The sequence below is a fragment of the Simochromis diagramma genome, unplaced genomic scaffold, assembly GCF_900408965.1.
Source record: "Simochromis diagramma unplaced genomic scaffold, fSimDia1.1 OVJJ01000619.1, whole genome shotgun sequence".
Classification (NCBI taxonomy): Eukaryota; Metazoa; Chordata; class Actinopteri; order Cichliformes; family Cichlidae; genus Simochromis; species Simochromis diagramma.
The window spans coordinates 132,706-151,575 of NW_024386917.1; the positions used below are offsets into that span (position 1 = coordinate 132,706).

Here is an 18,870-nt window from a genome sequence, read left to right on the forward strand (position 1 = left end):
GGAAGCCCTTAAACAAAGACTGCCCACAGCCTGTTTCAGGACCACTATAGACATATAAACTCCTAAAAAGTCACAAAGAATAAGGAAATTTGTGTTTGATCAGTTATATTTTGATTGTAACAATACATTGTGCCAGAGAAAATTTGACAATTTTGTGATGGTTTCAACCCACATACTCAACTCTGCTATTTAACCCACAAATCTATTTACCTTACAATTATGAGATAAGTTAAAGGGAAATAAAGAGGTAATACAACAAGCCCCACGCGCAGGGCGATCCGCGATAGCTAACTAACTGAGATTTGCTGCTTTAATACGGTTATGATATTAACGTCCTTTTAATAAGATTAATGCTGATGGTACTAATTTAACACGGTGGAATGGTGGTTAGCACTGTTACCGCACAGCAAGAAGGAGTTTGCATGTTCTCCCCGTGTTTGTGTGGGTTCCCTCCGGGTACTCCGGCTTCCTCCCGCCGTCCAAAGACATGCAGCTTGTGGGGATAGGCTAATTGGATAATCCAAATTGTCACTAGGTGTGAATGTGTGAATGAATGTGAGTGTGAATGGTTGTCTGTCCCTGTATGTTGGCTCTGCGACAGACTGGCAACCTGTCCAGGGTGTACCCTGCCTCTCGCCCTATGACAGCTGGGATAGGCTCCAGCGCCCCCCGCGACCCTGGAAAGGATAAGCGGAAGCGAATGGATGGTACTAATTTTAATATTAAGTGACTCTCACTGATGATCTGCTTGTATCCATGTCAAGATTTAAAGTCAAATATCTCACTCAAGTGGCAACATTGAAGGGTAGCATTTCAATAATCTGTGAATCATAATGTTCCAGTCAGTCATCAGTGTGTCTCTGCACAGCTGTAATTAAAATGTGTTCAGAGGGCCTCAGTGTCTGAATGGTTCCAGTTCAGCTCCATAACAGCAGCGTCCCTGGTTTGATTCCTGTGTTTCACATCATACTGATCAGTGAGGTAAGCAAGATTTTATTTATACAGTCCCTTTAAAGGGAAATATTAAAAAGTGCTTCACAAACAAAAATACTAAAAACATGACACCCAAAAGAAAGCTTTAACCACTAAGACATTATAAAATTGAATGAACCACTTAACGGTTATTTGAATTTGTTCATTAACGAAATCACAGCTCATCAACACCAGACTGAGGGAATCTTTGACACTGACATTGAGTTTATATTTGAATATAATTTAGCATAGGCATCTGTACACAAGTAAAAAATCGAGTTACCCACCACCGCCTTTGTACCAACAGAAAAAACACAGACTCAGAGGAAGAGGGCGGGCTTTACTTGGTGTCAGTGACGGAAATGAAAAAAAGCTCAAATGAGTGAGAAGGACGATGAAGGAAACATCTGTGCTGTGTCTGCTCTGTAAGTAGAATCTCTGTGTTTGTTTGAATTCTTGTACTTTGACTGTCTGCTCTCCTGATAACTGATGATGGAGGAGAAGACATGAAAAACAAATCAGGCTGAATTCAAGTTCAAAACACCATGAGGACCAACTGCAGGTCTGAACTGACTCTTTATCTTTGCTCAGGAGTCGAGGAAACACAGCAGGCAGTGAAAAGATCAAATCATTCACTCATTATATCAACACAGCTGCACAGTGGACACATGACTTTACTGTGTAAAAGTAGTGAAAAGTAGTGTTTTATATATACTTAGAACATTCAATGCACACTATCAAAACAATAACTTTAAGTGTTATTTTTTAAAATATAATCTTAGAGTCAACATAATTAGTCCGACCTGTGTGAACTGCTTTGAGTGTTTAACAATCAAATCAAATTCACCAACAAAACTTTTTGTTCTATTCAATTATTAACAAAATCAATATATAAAGATCTGTAAATTATATTCTAAAGTGGCACAACAGCACATTTGCTGAAAAAGTGGTGAGAACTTATTTTTTTAAATCATATCTAACAGTACACACATCACAGTGGTGCAGTGGTTAGAGTCAGTTGTGATGTTTGGTTAACTGCTGATTTTAGGTCTGAATGTGACACAAATCTTTCTAAACAATTGCCCCAAATTTAGAGACAAAGTGCCAGGACATGTGTTATTGGAATTGGTTACAGTGTTCATTCTGTTTGAACTAGTCAAGATAGATTCTACGTTTAGTTTTTTTGAGACCCCTAGACCCAGAAGAGTGTATTATCTGTGTTTGTCAGCTGTTTGTGTGGAGTTGTTCTTTATCTTCAGCTCAAATCAACCTGAGTGTCATTTCTCTTTAGATCTGATCTCACTGCTGAGCTGCACAACAAACCAAGGTCAGTAACCTTCTTCTGTCACAGTTTAAACCTGAGAAATGCTCACTGATGTGACCTGATTGGGTTCATGTTCCACAATGGAGCTCACATATAAAACTGAAGAAAAAAATAAAATCTAATCGTTTTTCATTTTAACCCTCACAGCTCGTCTGACTGTGAGTCCCAGCAGCTCTCAGTTCTTTGAAAGAGATTTTGTGTCTCTGAGCTGTGAGGAGGACGACAGCTCTGCTGGATGGACTCTGAGGAGAAACACAGCAACAGACAACAGAGCTGAGTGTGAGGAGTGGGGAACACCAGCTGGTTCTTCCTGTAACATCAGTCACATCTACTCATTAGAAAGTGGAGTTTACTGGTGTGAGTCCAGAGAGGGTCCCATCAGTAACATGGTTAACCTGACAGTCACTGGTAAGCTGAGTGTGTGGAGTTAGTGTTGATGAAGCTGTGTGTAAATGGATGAAATGCTGTAGTTTGTCTCTGTGTTGAGGTGGATCAGTGATCCTGCAGAGTCCTGTCCTCCCTGTGATGGAGGGAGATGACGTCACTCTGCTCTGTAAAACAAAGACCACTCCCTCCAACCTCCCAGCTGCTTTCTATAAAGATGGCTCCCTCATCAGGAAGCAGCCTACAGGTCACATGACCATCCAACATGTTTCCAGGTCTGATGAAGGCCTCTACAAGTGTGACATCAGCGGTCATGGAGAGTCTCCATCCAGCTGGATCACTGTCACAGGTGACACACTCACCTGTCTGTGTTTCTGCAGGTTCAACATTCACAATGTGACGACAACTTAATGACTGTGTTTGCTTCATTTTAGGGGAACACACCACCACACCTCCACCTACATCCACACCTCCACCATCACTCTCTCCTCCAGTTCTCTCTGTGTTGTCATGTGTTGGATCAGTGTGTGTTGGGGTTCTACTGGTGTTACTGGTTCTGCTGGTGAGGCGATGTGTTCACAGGAAACCTGAAGGTGAGACTCAGACTTCCTGATCTTTCATGTCTGAGTTTGTTCAGTAGAATAAAGTTCACATTCAATATGATCACAGTCAAACGTTCTAACATGTAATCTCTGTTTAGATAGTTAATCTAATGGATCATCTTAGCAGAACAAGACAAAGCTGGAGAAGATGAAGTCATCACTGACATCATGTGCAGTATAATCAACATATCAAAAAATCAACAAGAGCCAACCAGAGAAATCCGAGGTAGTGGGCTCTTTTTTTCATCATAACACATTTTTACGCATATATAATCTTTTGATTTTACACACACATTCTTTCATGTGCAGACTTCACAGCTTAAATGACATTTTCTATCTATTTGCCGTAGATTTCAATAAAACTTCCCAAATATCTGTTTAGAGGCGTTGCCAGGCAGGAAACTGACTGGTTAGATTTGCTTTTAGAAAGGCTTTAATGCAGCCTTAAAATCTGAGATAATGTATTGAAAGTAGGAGTGAAGATAGTCAGGGAACTGCAAACATGTAACAATGTGTGTAAGCAAACATTTTCCTCCTCAGATTTAAATCTAAAAGTTAGTTTAATATGAAAATAAAATCAGATATAGGTTCATGAACACTTGCTTGTCATTATGATGTGTTGGGTTAAGAGGACATTCTGGATTATGTGTGATCATGTATTTTTATTTCAGTTTGTGTAAAATTGTGGATTGTTGAACAGTAAAATAAAGATTTTTATGATTTGACGCTTTCACAATAAATCGTTTATGTTTATAGATTATAAATGAATTTTATTTCTTTATGTAAAATTTGATCAGTTTTGTCAAATATAACCGTCTGTCTGTAAAGTCTCACACTGTCTGTGAAGGTTCTCAGTCATTCAGGTCATCGTAGTCAAAGGAGCTTGCGTCTGGACTTCTTTAAGTTGCTTGAAGACGTTTCACCTCTCATCCGAGAAGCTTCTTCAGTTCTAAGGTCAAATGGTGGAGAGTCCCAGATATAAACCTAGTGGGAGTAACCCCCCACAGAGGGACTAAAGGACCCCTGATGATCCTCTAATCGCCTGAGCCAAGGTGTGAAACTGGATGTGGGTCCCAATCAGCCAGAGTTTCGGGTGAGCTCATTGTGAAACCTGGCCCCACCTTATCATGCGAATTCCTGAGGGCAGATGGCCCACTCACATCCTGGGCAAGCAACTTAAAGAAGTCCAGACGCTTTTCTTTGCAAGCCTCCTTTGACTAAAGTCTCACACTGTACTTACTGTTGTTCACTGTGAGCTGGACTGTGTGTTTGTGGTCTGTGGTTAACTGAAGCTAACAGCTCTGCAGTCGTCCAGCATCCTGTTTCTGATAGAATGAAAACACTTCAGCTGCAGGTGTTTCAACACAGAGCTGTTCATTTTAAAAACGGGAAGGATCATGGAGACATCATCTGGAAAATGATTTCTTTAAACTCTGCTCACAGACCATCATGAATTCATCATGAAGTGAATAATTTCATCAAGGACGTCTTTTTATAGTTTTATGATGCTAACATTTTAAATCCAGTCTTTCTAATTCTCCAAAATGAAAATCAGAATCTGGCTATAATAAAGTTTATAATTATCTTGTTCTTTATGGCATGTTGACCAGATACAGTCATCCTGCTGATGATTCTAGTTTACAGTAGTCTGAAGATAGTGAAACTTCTCAACACAGTGTCTCTTGGTTTGGCCAGTAATAGCGTTGATGTTGTGAAGGTCTTTGCTCTGTGGTGAAGTGCATCAGTGTGCACTAAAAGCAGATGTTTGCAGCTTTGTGGTTGTCCTCTTTTCTCTTTCACAGAAACATCCTTCAGATTTATGTGGTCAGTTTCATAGCAGAGATGTTAAGATAAGAAAAGCGTGTGAAGCTGCAGTTTATAAAACCTATTGCTCAATCTCTACATTGGTTTTATTCATAATGTTGCACAATCTTTGCAATAATATGACAGTCATACAGATTTTGTACAATGTCAAAGGTGTTTTATTTTGCAGAGAGTTACTCAGCTGCAGTCTACTCAGCAGTGAAAACTGAAGATATGAGTAATGGACGAACAGCCATCAGAGCCAGGAGGACCAGGTACAGCCGCTCTTTATCTTTAACTTTAAACAAGCTAGCTGCTCCCCCTGCTCACCATCATGCTAAGCTAAGCTAACAGAATCGTATCATATCTCGAGCTCGGTCTGAACTAGAGATGGCACGATACCACTTTTTTATGTCCGATACCGATACCGATATCATAAATTTGGATATCTGCCGATACCGATATGAATCCGATATAGTGTTTTTTAATCAACAAAACAGTTTTTTTTAAATATCTTGCTGCATTTTGTATAAGTTCATACTCAAGTTTAAAACAACAACTACACTAAAGCTATTCTGTTATACCTGTATGCAAAAAAAATATTTCATAGTTCAGCAATACTGATCAATCTAATAAACTTAAACCTACACCATCCTCCCTATTCTGGTATTTTAAAGAGTACTTAGCATAAATATTAAGCAACCTAACTAATAGGGTTCCAACTCCCAGCAACAATAAAATAAATAAATAAAAAATAGGGAACCACCCCTCACGCTCCATCTCATGATGCTTAATCGACGTAATCAACCTTAATTTGATGCAGTGTGAAAAAAAATGCACAGAAATCAATTCTTTTTCAAGAAATATTAAATAGATTCAACATCTTTCTTCAACAAAATTGCAGACTGCACAGATGGTACCTTCCCAAAGGAAAAAGTACTATAGCTTACTAGGTATATTAGACTTAACAGTTACTATATGCAGTAATGGACTTCTATACATTTTACATCAGATTAAAACTTTGGGTGTAAGATTCAGATAAATATTAAATAATTAAAAGCGAGACATTTTAAATGAGAATAAGAAAGAAAAGTATGTCTTTGTGCCCCCTTTTCCCTGTTAATGCCCTATCGGCCCCCCTGGCTAAACTTTGCTAGATCCGCCCCTGCACAGTTACCAGCGTCAGCTACGTAGAAAAAGATCCTCGAGTAGAAAGTAATATTAAATAAATTCTAACAACAGCTGATCAAGCTTAAACGTGCTGCTGTTGTTCAGCCGCTGGTTTCCTCTTTCTGGTGCAAAGTGGGCCAAAAGCAAACAAGAGAGACGGAGTCCCGCACAGAAAAGTCCAATCAGCTGATCATTAAGCAGTTTCATGATTGAAGTAGCAGCCGGAGAGCGAGAGGCAGTCGCTTGCTTAAGCTTAACGCTAGAAGGAATGCTTTACAACCATTTCAGAGATGACTTACACACTTGCTTTACTTCTCTCGGGATAACTTTGTTGGAGATGAAATGCCAGGTTGCTAGCGAAGCTCCACATGCTATGCTGCCGACTGTGCTAACGTTCTGAGGTGAGTTACGGCGTGTTGCACAGTTTTGTGAGGTGTGCTTTCCTGATATTTAATGCGATCGGATTACATTTTTATTTTTCTCGATATCCGATCCAGTAATTTAGGTCAGTATCGGACCGATACCGATACGTAATATCGGATCGGTCCATCTCTAGTCTGAACTGGGACTGTGTTTGATGCAGAGAGGTGGAGATTGTAAATAATGTAAGTAAGAGTGTAAATAAGAGAGCAGCTGAGGTCTTGATTGAACTACAAAGCTTGTAATCATGTTTCCTGTTGTTTGAACTGTGTGTGTTTGTGTTCAGACTTTAAACCAGAGCCAGACGTCGTCTACTCTTCACTGAAGTAGTCCACCAGTACAACCACTGACGTCCAGCTGCTGGTCTCTAGTTGGTCTCCCCAGCACTTCAAACTAGAGGAGATCCACAAGTTAACAATATATATATTTTTAATATGTTTTTATTTAACTTGTATACGTTATTTTATCTTATCTTTTATGTGAATTTGTTCTAAAATTTAAAATGTGAACAGTAAATGTTAAAATGTTCTGGTGACTGTGGTTCAGATGGTAATTTGATTGGTAGTTTGTCAGGTGATTCTTGGGCAGGATACTGAACTTTGAGCTTCCCCCAATGCATGCATATGTGTGTGTGTGAATATTACAATATTTATCCTTGCAATAACGTATGTGTGAATGAGACTTGCAACAGAAAGTGAAAGTGCTTTGAGTGTTCGTCTTGCGTGTTTTTCTCGTGTGTCTAAAAAGATTTAAAACGGAAACTTAAATAAACATCAAACCACACCAGACTGAATTTGTGAATTCATGTGAATCAGAATCGACTTATTTTTCGACCACATCTCCTGAACCACCAATCTCCTGTTAAACCGCTCACCACTGAACTTTGGAATTACTAATAACTTTTAAATTCTGCTGCCATCTGCTGGTTAATCTAAGTTTTACAGCAGAGCAGCTGCTTTATAAATGACAGCAGTTTAACAGCCAAACATCAAGCAGGCGACATCAACCTACTTTGTACTATGGTTACATTTTACTCACACGCTAAAGAAGAGTTTCAGAAACTTAAATATGCCACATTTTAAATTGGTCCTTCAATGCATTTTCCAGTAGGCAAGGACATAAAGGTCAGAAGCTGATGAAAAAGGGATAACGGCATGCCACGCTGGATAATGGAGGACACTGGCAAAAGTAAAACCACAGAAAAATTAATCAGGAGGGATAAAACTCAACATGGTTATCACTATTTTTTCTCTTAGTGTAGAAGTGAAAGAGGAGAAGTATCCATTGCAATGCCAAAGTACTAGAGGGGGACACAAGGCGAAAGCTGGTCTTTAAATCCGCTGCAGTAAAGAATTTAAGGCAAACAGGTAACAAAGTCAACAGGAGAGACTCCGCCTCTGGGCAGGGCCAAACAAGGGAACCAGACAACCTCAATCTCTTCTTCACCTGCAGAGAGAGAGAGAGGCAGAAATGAGGAGGGAGAAACAGCAGATGGCCATGACAAGAACAGTATAGATACCTGCTGTCACACTCACAGACTTTCAGCTTCCTTTATCAGATTTTAAACTCAGGGATTCTGTGATTCTTGAAAAATACCACCATCTTTTGGACATTTATCGCACTTTAAATGAAGAAGCAATGTCTGCTGTAACGTCTGCATCTCTCTGCCTGACTCTACTGTCTGTCTGCCTCTTGTTTGTCTCTGCAGGTGAGATTGAATTTCTGATTGATAAAATAATACCTCTTTAAGAATTCTGTTCATGGTTTAAAAAAGTGTGTTTAACTGGCCTGTATGACCTGCCAGATATGCCTAAAGTTAAAGAGTTAAAGCTTAATTATGACTGTTCCTGCTCCAGAGCAGTTTCAGCAAACACTGTGATTCGCAAAGAAATGTGGCTTTCTTCCAGGAGGAGAGCTGAGTCGTTTAACAGCATTAACACTCTGTTTACCCGAGCTTGTCCTCTCCTCCTGCTACACCTGCTTCATATCCTCATACCTACAGGTCATGTCAAAGTTCACATCAGAGCACATCTGATATCTGCTCATCTGCACAAGTTTGTGTTTTTCAAGCATAACGAGTCAGGTTGAATCATTTCTTGCACAGCAGTCTGTCATTAGCACAAGGATGGGTTCAGTAATCAGTTGGCAACAAAATAATCTTTCATAAAAGCTTCTCATTGGGACAAAAAAGATCTTTATTTTTGAACTAACTGCATGACCTTACCTTTCACTATTCACAGAAAAGTGTCACTGTCATTGAATTTCAAACAGCATTAGTAGCTAGAACAGATATTTAAAAATGTAAAACTTGAATTTAGTAGACTTCGCTGCAAGATTCCAGATTAATGCTCCATTATCAGTCGTTTGAGTGAAGCATAAATGGCTGTTCTGAGCTTTACTGCCTACCTTTGCAAGCGAGATTCATTAGGATTCCCTTGCAAAGCTAGGCCATTTGGATGGAGGTCATCAACTTTTCTTCTTGATCAGGCCCAGTGAGCACTCACTTTTCACATAAAAAAGAGAGTTGTTGGACTCATCATTTCACTCTTCTTCCACATACAATGGATGTGACCCCAAACACAGAAATGGATGGTTGACCACTTAGTGCTGTGCACCAGTGCATAGTAGACCTCCTCTGAAACTTGATATTTGAAATATGACACAACATTAAAAGCTGATTTCAAATCTAAAACTATCCCATTGGCTGATCAACATGGGTAAGGGAATTATATTAGTTGGTAGCCTGATTGAAGAGAAATGTATTTAAATGAATGTGCCCCTTGTGTTTGTCTGAAGCAATTTACAGTAAAAAGCTCACTTATCTCGCAGTAGCTCCCAACTGTGTAGTGACTGGTTTTACTTGCATCTCTTTAACCACTCTGTTGTTTCCTCTTTCAGACCAGAAAATCATCATAGCTGTGCCGGGACAGACGGTCACTCTGCCATGTCGAGCTCCAAACAGCGGCAACCCCATCATAGCTGCAGAGTGGAGCAGAGCTGACCTGGTGCAAGAATATGTCCTTTTTTACCGGGACGATAAGCTTGATACAGAAGATCAGCATCCGTCTTTTAAGAACCGGGTGGATCTGCAGGACAGACAGATGAAGGATGGAGACATGTCTCTGATTCTGAAGGATGTGACGACTGATGACTCGGGAGCATACGAGTGTTACGTGGTCCAGAGAGGAGCGAACCGCAGGAAGAGAGCCAGTCTGGATAGTGACCCCATCAGCACCACCTACCTGACTGTTGTTCCTCCAAGTGAGTTGGTAGAGTTTAGTTTATTAGTAGAGTTGAAGCTGCTTCCTGGTTGTTGATGTCTGAAGTTTTTTGAGTTAAACATGTAGCAGAGGTCCAAAGCTTGGATCTTTGTGCCTTGTATTTCCTACTGGCTGCAGCCTGTAGAACATAAGTGGACAAACATGTGTTCTTCTTAGATGGCCACAGTAACTTAGACAAAGTTGGTAAAGGGCTACATGTTGAAGAACTAGTTAAAAATAAACATGATACATTTTTTTTTTTTGGCTGCTATAGTGATCGGTTAGTCCTTTAACCTCTCTGCTCTGTGTTGTTTTGTCTTTCAGGCCAGAAAAACATCACAGCTGAGTCTGGACAGAACGTCACTCTGACGTGTCGAGCTCCAAACACTGTCCTCATACCAGGTGTAGAGTGGAGCAGACGTGACTTGAAGGCACAATATGTGCTTTGGTACTGGGAAAAACAATTTGTTCCATATTACCAGCATCCATCTTTTAAGAACCGGGTGGATCTGCAGGACAGACAGATGAAGGATGGAGGTGTGTCTTTGATTCTGAAGGATGTTACGACTGCTGATAGTGGAACATATGAGTGTTGTGTCGTCCATGAAGTAAGAGAAGGTAGAAAGTTGGCCATTTTAAAGACTGAGCCCATCAGCGTCATCCACCTAAAGGTTATTTCACCAGGTAAGTCAGTGGAATTCATTTTGGCTTTGGACACATTCAGTTATTGTCAGAGTTGTTTGGCTGTGAACTGATAACTCAAAATGCATAAAAAGATGTTGCCTGTGATCAGAGGTGAAGCTTGTGTATACCTGACACCTCACACCTATTTCTCACCTGCAGGTCAGCCAGGAGGACACGGAGAGGATGGGGCTGTTGGACTAACAGTTGTTATTGTGCTTTCTATTGCTCTTTTCGCAACTATAATATACTACATAAAAATGATAGAAAATACAGAAGGAGAAAAAAACAGCACTTCCCAGACGAGCAGCAAGCTGAAACGCTCCACTCGTGTCACTCGTCCCACCTTTCGTAGCAAAAAGACGGATGCTTCCAAGACAGATGTGAGTTCACAGTGACGGGAATCCAGCAGACAGTAGTCAGCTGTAAATGTCGAACTTATCTTGAGTTTGTTTTTTCCATCTTTGGAGTTTTTCTGGTTCGGATTGGTGGCGTTTGTGAGTGGGTATGTCTAGTCTGCAAATAGTTAGAAATCAACCATCATAATAATAAGTTAAAATGACAGTTTTCATCGTTTTCCTTTGGGGAACACGGAGATCTCTTTGGAGCGCCTAAATGTTTTTCTATGGAGGAAAAGAGTTGTGTTTGTGAAGATCATGAGAACATTTCTGTAGTGAAGTTACCTGTTTTATCAACTTTCTTCATCAGTTTTGATGCATTTTTTTGTGCCTTTCCCCAGTTTATATCGATTGTGTTATTTTATTATTAATAAAGTGTGAACATGTGTTAATGTTGAGTGTGATTTCATAAGTCCTGCTGTGAGGTTTTTGACTGTCTGTGAAGATGCTGGCTCACAATGAAAACTACACTCGTCACTCATTGTAAAAAAATAATTTATTTATTTAGGATTACTTATATATTATATTATGTGATATATTTATTACTCTCATTTCTTTCAGATCACAAAACCATGAACAGAAAAAAACCTGTGATAAGAGCATGGATGAAGGGGCAAAGACAGCACTTTTCAGTTGCAGTGAAAATAAAACAAACAAACAAAAAGAGAGAAAATTGAAAAAAAGAAAAACCCACCAATGATAAAAATCTACCTCTGTTACCTTTCTGGCACTTAGGCAGTTAGATATTCTTTAGATTCCTACAGTTTACAATCTTGAGATCAAGGTTTAAAGCAGAAAAAAATTATGCAAGTATTTCCATCACAGTCGGATTAAAATCTGTTCACTGTAAAAAAAAAAAAAAAAAAGTAAGTATTTGGGGAGGTGAACCTGAACCACTCATACTAGGTCAGTTCTGATAGATCAGAGAGTTACTGGATCTTATCTGACATCTGTTTCTGCCTGGTTACAGTTGATGAGTAAGAGACAAAGAAAGGTGTTTTGCCGTTGTGTGTTTGTTTTTTTTTTTTTGGTCAAACTTGTTTTGTGGACTCCCGCATGAAAATACTGCTCAAAACAATTAAAGGAGCACTTTAAAAATAGATCAGACGTCAAAGCTCATGCTAGACAGGTATATGATATGGAGTGGGTAGCGTGTTAAAAGGGATGCCACATAATTTCATGGAAATGAAACTTATCTAGTAGACTGAACTTAAAGAAACATCAAACATCAAGGTGAAAGGATTATGTGGAAGGCTGGTCCATTTTTCAGTAACTCATACTGGTGCTCAGCTTGGATGGCTCCCATGTGCTTGTATGTCTACCTGACAACATCAGGTCATGCTAATGATGGGTGGTGTCTCCTCCGAGACCTGGAACAAGGCTTCACTGAGCTCCTCGACCATCTGAGGTGGACCGAAAATTTAATGTCACCGAGGTGTTCAATTGGATTTTGAACCGGTCAGTGGCATCAATTTCTTCAGCCTTCAGGAACTGCCTGCATACTCTTGCCACATAGCACTGGGAATTATTGTGCACCAGGAGGAACCCAGGATCCAGGATATGCCAGACCATCACTGACCAACAACCAACTGCCAACCTGTGTAGGGTCCAGGTATAGACTCGTGCTACCAGCAATGACACCGACCCCAGCCAAATGAAAAACTAGTAAAAAAAAAAAAATCAGAAAAGATGAGGGGGTTTGAGTTGCCTGATTGTTGCTAAACTCTGATTTAAAAAAAGACTGTATCCGTTTTTAAAGTTTACTATTTTCCCATCTGTCCATGAAATGTTAAGTGGTGAAAAAGAAAAAAAGAAATTCTTTGTGGCACAATATTATCAGGATCAATAAAAATAAAATATGCATATCAGTGTCACTCCACAGTGAACTGATCATTAAAAATATTATAGAATATATTTTAAAATAACTTCCATGTTTCTTGTAGCAGAAATATGTCGCTCTGCTGTAATACACCAAGATTACCAACAGATGGCGGAAGACTTTAAATGTGAATCTGCATCACTAGCCTCAGTGGGAGTTTACAGAGTGTGTGGGGTTTGTGCTGACTCAGGAAAAAGGAAAACACGATTTAAAAAAATATCTTCAGGCTCAGTTTGAGTCAGCTGATGAGTTTTTGAAGCTTGTCAGACACCGAATCATCTCAGCTCTCTGTGTTCATGTTAAACTACTGAGGGAATCTCCGTGGAGGAGGGGCATTTAAAATACAAACATCCAAACAGCGATCTCTAAACTGATAGCCATAGTTTTACTCTGCTTCCTGTTACACCACATGACTGGAATTAGTGCAACTGTCAAATATAATGAAATTATAAATCTAAGCTAACATGTTCAAGTGGTTACTTTCTTTTTTTCATGAAATAAAAGTCAAAATTATGACTTTTTAGTCACATAAAACTAGATCATGATCATGTAATTAATTTAAATCATGCAATTAGCTAAAGGTTGAAAAATCTGCCATGTTAGTTTGTTTGTGTTGGTTAGTTTCTAAGTGACACACACAGTTTCTGTGCAGTTTACATAACACACAATGACAGGATTACACAAAGGCTTTCCTAAACTCACTTCACTGAGTTCACTGACTATAGTGCCAACACTCAGGACTTACTCCTGAACTTTCACATTACAAATCTCACACCTTCCTTCATTAATGAGCTTTTAATGTGAAAGTACCCCAGCAAAAAGCAGCATGTTTAATAGAAATGTCTGTACAGTGGTGACTCTGTCGTTGTTCTGATGAATCAGAGTTGTAAATATGAGCCTGTGTGTGTATCTGTGTTCCTGTTGTAAACAAGAAATGTGCAGGTAATGAGTCAGCTGCTACATCTTGACACACCAATCTTCTATTCTAGGTCAGGTTTTGTTTATTAAGGAACACACCCAGCTCTTACTTCTAGTTCCCCACCCAAACACAACACTGGATCCGGCCCTGACTCCTGCTCATGTTGCTGAAACACTTCTTGATCATTTTAAGGAACAGTTCAAACTTTCACGAAACTGATTTATCCACTTTACACTATACTTATAACAAACTGAGAAGTGCTGAGAGTCACAGCCAGGTGAGCTGTAAGGGTTACAATGAAAAACTGATGGCCTGTCATGCTTCTGTCTTCAACTGTCACTCAAAGATTCAAAGAATGCAGGGGAATCTCTGCATACCAGGAAGAAGCTGAAAAACAGGATCTCAGGGCTCAGCTCCGAAACACTTCCATCACTCTGACTCCACCTTTCTCAGAATCCATTCATAGAGAGCAGCTGAAGGCATCCACCCACCCGCATACACCTGGTAAAACTCTCAGTTCCTTTCACTTTATTTGATAAGTTGTAGTTTACTGAGGTTTTTATCTCTGGAAATATTCACATCATTCTAGGTCATCTGTGTGAAATGCCTGCTGTAGCGTCTGTGTCTCTCTGCTGGACTTTACTGTCTGTCTGCCTCCTACTTGTCTCTGCAGGTGAGATTAAACTCATTTTATACCAAACAGGATTCCCTCATGTTTTAAACAGCGTCTGTTTCTGGACTCTCCTAAATCATGTTGTATTAGGGCAGTGAAACACATCTGGAATGGGGTTTTGTTGCTGTGTATCTATTCCTTTCAATATATTTGTTTCTAAGATCCAGTACAGTTTTACTGTTATGTTTATGTGCACAGTTAAAAGACTGCATTTTTATAATGCAAATATCTTTGGTTCTTTTTTCTTGTTTAGATGTATTATATTGTTTTAGTACTGCGTCATCACAATACATCAGTTGGTGTATGTTCTGACTGATAATGAGTAAAGTAGCTCTTCTATTTTATTCTATTTATCTAAGGTTAAGGACCAGTCAGATCTCAGCTGGACATAGAATCAAACCTAAATCAAAAATGATTTGAGGTCTTTTATCAAGAACATTCTAACCAGCAGATGAGGATCCAGGAACATAGATAATAAAAACTCTACCTGCTACACTCGGTTTTTATCTGACTCTCGCGGCCTCTTTTTTTTTTATTTCCTCATACCTGAGATTGTTTTTGTGACATACCACTGCATGCATACCAACCTCGTCTAGTCACAGAAGGTATGCCGTGTCACATCTTATATCTTATCTTATAGATCTCATTGTACCATACCACCCTATTAGAGCACTTCGCTCTCGCTCTGCAGGCCTACTTGTTGTTCCTAGAGTATTTAAAAGTAGAATGGGAGGCAGAGCCTTCAGTTTTCAGGCCCCTCTTCTGTGGAACCAGCTTCCAGTTTGGATTCAGGAGACAGACACTATCTCTACTTTTAAGATTAGGCTTAAAACTTTCCTATGGATCACTCATTGTTTCTTCTTCACTCAATATGTCTGTGAAGCATCTCAGTCATCCAGGTCATGGTAATCTAAGGAGCTTAGAAAGAAAAGCGACTGGACCTCTTTGCGTTTCTTGAAGACGTTTCCCCTCTCATCTGAGAAGCTTCTTCTCAAACATCTTCAAAATCTCAAAGAAGTCCTTTCACTTTCTTTCCAATCTCTTTACTTCATTTACTATGTGTTTGTACACCTCTCTGCATTTAAGCATTTGTTACTATTAATCTCTGGCTCTCTTCTGTAGCATGTCTTTTGTCCTGTCCTTCTCCCCTCAACTCAAATTAGCCGCACCTCCCTGAGCCTGCTTCTGCTAGAGGTTTCCCCAAGTTAAAAGGGAGTTTTTCTTTCCCACTGTTGCCAAAGCGCTTGCTCACAGGGTGGTCGTCTGATTGTTAGAGTTTCTGTATTATTAAAGTATCTTTAACTTACAATATAAAGTCCCATGAGGTGACTGTTGTTGGAATTTTTGGCTATAAAGATGAAATTAAATCAAATTGAAATGAACTGGATTAAAATAGAGCCACCCCTGTGCCAATGAAAACTGGAACTTTAAGTTCAAAACAGTGCATTAACTCATGAATTTCAGTTCCTTGTACAGCCCCCTGAGCTCTCTGCTCTGGTCTCTGTCTCACTGGATGCTGTTTTAGTTACTTTAACATCTCGGCTATGTGTCGTTTCCTTTTTCAGACCAGAAAAACATCACAGCTGAGTCTGGACAGGACATCACTCTACCATGTCAAGCTCCAAACAACAAAACCATCAAAGGCGTTGAGTGGATCCAACCTGAACTAGAGCAAGAACGTGTCCTTTTTCACTGGGATGAAAAAGTTATTCCAAGCAACCAGCATCCATCTTTTAAGAACCGGGTGGATCTGCAGGACAGACAGATGAAGGATGGAGACGTGTCTTTGATTCTGAAGGATGTGACGGTTAATGACACTGGAACATACGAGTGTCGTGTCCTTGTGAGGGGAGGGAACCGCAGGAAGAGAGCTAATCTGGGTGGTGAACCCATCAGCATCATCTACCTTCATGTTGTTGATCCTCCAGGTGAGTGAGTAGAGCTGAGTGTGTGTGTGATCAGAGGTGAAGCTGCTTCCTGGTTGTTGATGTTTGTTTCTAAAGATGTTGTTGATGAGACTTTGTAGAAAGCAGCTGGTCTGAGTGATGTGATCAGAGTGCAGTAGATAATGTCTGACAGCAGTTTGAAGAGGAAATGGATTCTGTTCTGTTCTTCACTCATCACCTACCTGACAGCTGACACCTCACACCTGTTTCTCACCTGCAGGTCAGCCAGGAGGACACACAAAGGATAGAGGGAAGATGGTTGGAGGTGTTGCTCTGCAAGTTTTTGTTGTACTTCTTGTTGTTGTTAGCTTTGTGATTTTACTAGAATACAAAAAAAGACGAAAGCGCCAAAAGCGACCACGTCGTTTTTGAACAGCAGATTCAGTAATGTTAAAACCATCTAATCCAAGGATGTGAATCTTATATTTAAATGTACACAGATTCCCCACTAGGGGGAGCCAAGGAATTATAATCAACACAACTGGAAGAATGCATAGGAACAAGAGGCAAAAGGAAGGACTGAAGCCAAAGACAGACACATGTAAAACTAAATGGGGAGGTGGAAACATAAACATGATACAGAAACCAAAAAGTTACGACTGTGGCTTGAACACGTAACTTCCAGAACCAGAACTTAGAATATAATGGAAAAAAGGTACAAACTCAAAAAACAGAGTCAGGAACTGTGACAATTACTGTCACAGTTGTTTCCTATTCTTCTCAACAATTTTATTAACATTTTCCGCCCACATTCCTGTTTTATTTCCATGTGGGTTAAGTTGTTATGTAGACCAAGGTCATTTAAATTAATGAAGATGAGCTAAATCCTCTGCTCTGTTTGGTGATTGTTTTAAAGCTTAGTGTGAATGTTTTTGTGGGGTTTTATTTGCTGTGTTTGTCATGTACTTTTGTTTTTGTTTGTATTTTATTTATTGTTTTATACAATAAAATGTTTTACTGTGAGAAGTTTGACTTTCGACAGTGAATTAGATACACATTCCACAGCTGTTGTTTACACATTTGACCCCTCCAGACGGAGGGTGGTGTGTGTGTGTGTGTGTGTGTGTGTGTGTGGGGGGGGGGGGGGGGGGGTGACACATATAACACGTCATGTCTTTTTCCATCCCTAAAGACATGAAACAAAGGGCATCATTACCTGTGGATGCCTAAGCTGATATTACAGTTTTTTCTGATTGCTTAAGCACATTTTTTGTAACTATTGGCTAATTTTGCAAAACTCTTCACACAAATAAGAAAACCTGTCACCCAATCATCAAAACATTGTAGTTCTCTTGCAAAAGCAAACACAGCTAGATTAACTCTTCACACCTTTGTAAAAATGGTGTTTCCGTATCAAACAGTACACACAAGCCATCATCTACTAAGCACACAATGCGCCAACTGCACACTGATGGTATGAATACAAAACACATCTGGCTTTTGCTTCTCTGTGCACAAGGTAGGCTATGTCAGTTTGAGCTCATACTTCTGTCATAGATCCATAAGCATAGAGGGATCCAAACTTCAAGTACTGGTGTTTATTCAAACACATCAAAACAAACACAAGTGTTTATTTCCAAGTATAGGATAATTTGCAATCGCCATAATGACTATATGGGTTACTTGGTCTGCAGTGAACATGCTTCCTCTGCCCCCAGCATCTGGTCATCTAGCAACTCTGTAAAGTAACAATTTCAGTATTTTCACATCAATGGTATTGGTGTGTTTCTCATTGGCATATGGCAGTGCTACAAATCTTTGTGCGAAGTGACTGTACTAACCGATTCTCATTTCAAGATGTCCTTATGGTACTTGCTACAGTGTAGCGGCTCGAGTTAGGCTGGACCCGTTGGCCAGCTACCCTCAGGGTCATTCCACGGTTGATTACATGGTCCACTATTGTAGCTCTGATGTCATCAGCAATTCTATTTCTTACTCTTCCTACCCTTCCTCTCCCCCCTCCTCATCTTCCTCTCCCCCCTCCTCATCTTCCTCTTGCTCCTCCTTGTCCTTGTCGTCCTCTTCATCCTACTTCTTCACCTCCACGTCCTCTTCCTCGGCCTCCTCTACTTCTCACTCTTTCTGCTCCCTCCATTGTACTCCGCACACACAGCTTACCTGTATTATAGTGCTTAGGCTGATTGCGAAGTGAACTAATTATCTAAAAAAGTTTTCACATGTGAAAGTGTGCCAGACAGTTGGCAAATTAGTGTTAATGATAGCCATACATGTGTATACTTTTGCTAGGAGTGTGTTGGGAATTTGGTAATTGAGTGTTGTGCAGTGAATTGTGCCTACAGTTTTGCAAGTGTGTTTACAAAATTGCAAAACTGAGTGCAAAGCAGTTTTTGTTGCTTTTAGTTTTGCAAAACTCAGTGAGTGGTTTTGCTATAAGTCTGAATAGTTTTAGAGATTGTGCTACAGGAATCACAGTTAGGG

The 18,870-nt window shown here is 39.8% G+C and overlaps 1 protein-coding gene and 1 long non-coding RNA gene across 2 annotated transcripts; both read left to right on the top strand.

Moving 5' to 3' along the window:
- Positions 1-2,997: 2,997 nt before the first annotated feature.
- Positions 2,998-4,163, top strand: LOC120736395. Its single transcript, XR_005696496.1, has 3 exons — positions 2,998-3,029; positions 3,115-3,273; positions 3,407-4,163. It is a non-coding gene; the product is annotated as an uncharacterized LOC120736395 (long non-coding RNA).
- Positions 4,164-8,376: 4,213 nt separating this feature from the next.
- Positions 8,377-17,397, top strand: LOC120736394 (CD226 antigen-like). Its single transcript, XM_040036447.1, has 9 exons — positions 8,377-8,383; positions 8,583-8,677; positions 9,574-9,936; positions 10,260-10,619; positions 10,779-10,999; positions 11,576-14,316; positions 14,402-14,485; positions 16,051-16,413; positions 16,652-17,397. The coding sequence occupies exons 3-6, from the start codon at positions 9,777-9,779 to the stop codon at positions 11,588-11,590; spliced, it is 756 nt and encodes a 251-aa protein (XP_039892381.1). The 5' UTR covers positions 8,377-8,383; positions 8,583-8,677; positions 9,574-9,776; the 3' UTR covers positions 11,591-14,316; positions 14,402-14,485; positions 16,051-16,413; positions 16,652-17,397.
- Positions 17,398-18,870: the final 1,473 nt, after the last annotated feature.

What these genes read in the sequence shown, in the direction of transcription:
- LOC120736394 (XM_040036447.1), top strand. Translation starts at nt 9,777, where the DNA reads ATGAAGGATGGAGACATGTCTCTGATTCTGAAGGATGTGACGACTGAT. An exon ending in CCTGACTGTTGTTCCTCCAA is followed by an intron (nt 9,937 to 10,259) that starts GTGAGTTGGTAG and finishes TTTGTCTTTCAG; the next exon opens with GCCAGAAAAACATCACAGCT. An exon ending in CCTAAAGGTTATTTCACCAG is followed by an intron (nt 10,620 to 10,778) that starts GTAAGTCAGTGG and finishes TCTCACCTGCAG; the next exon opens with GTCAGCCAGGAGGACACGGA.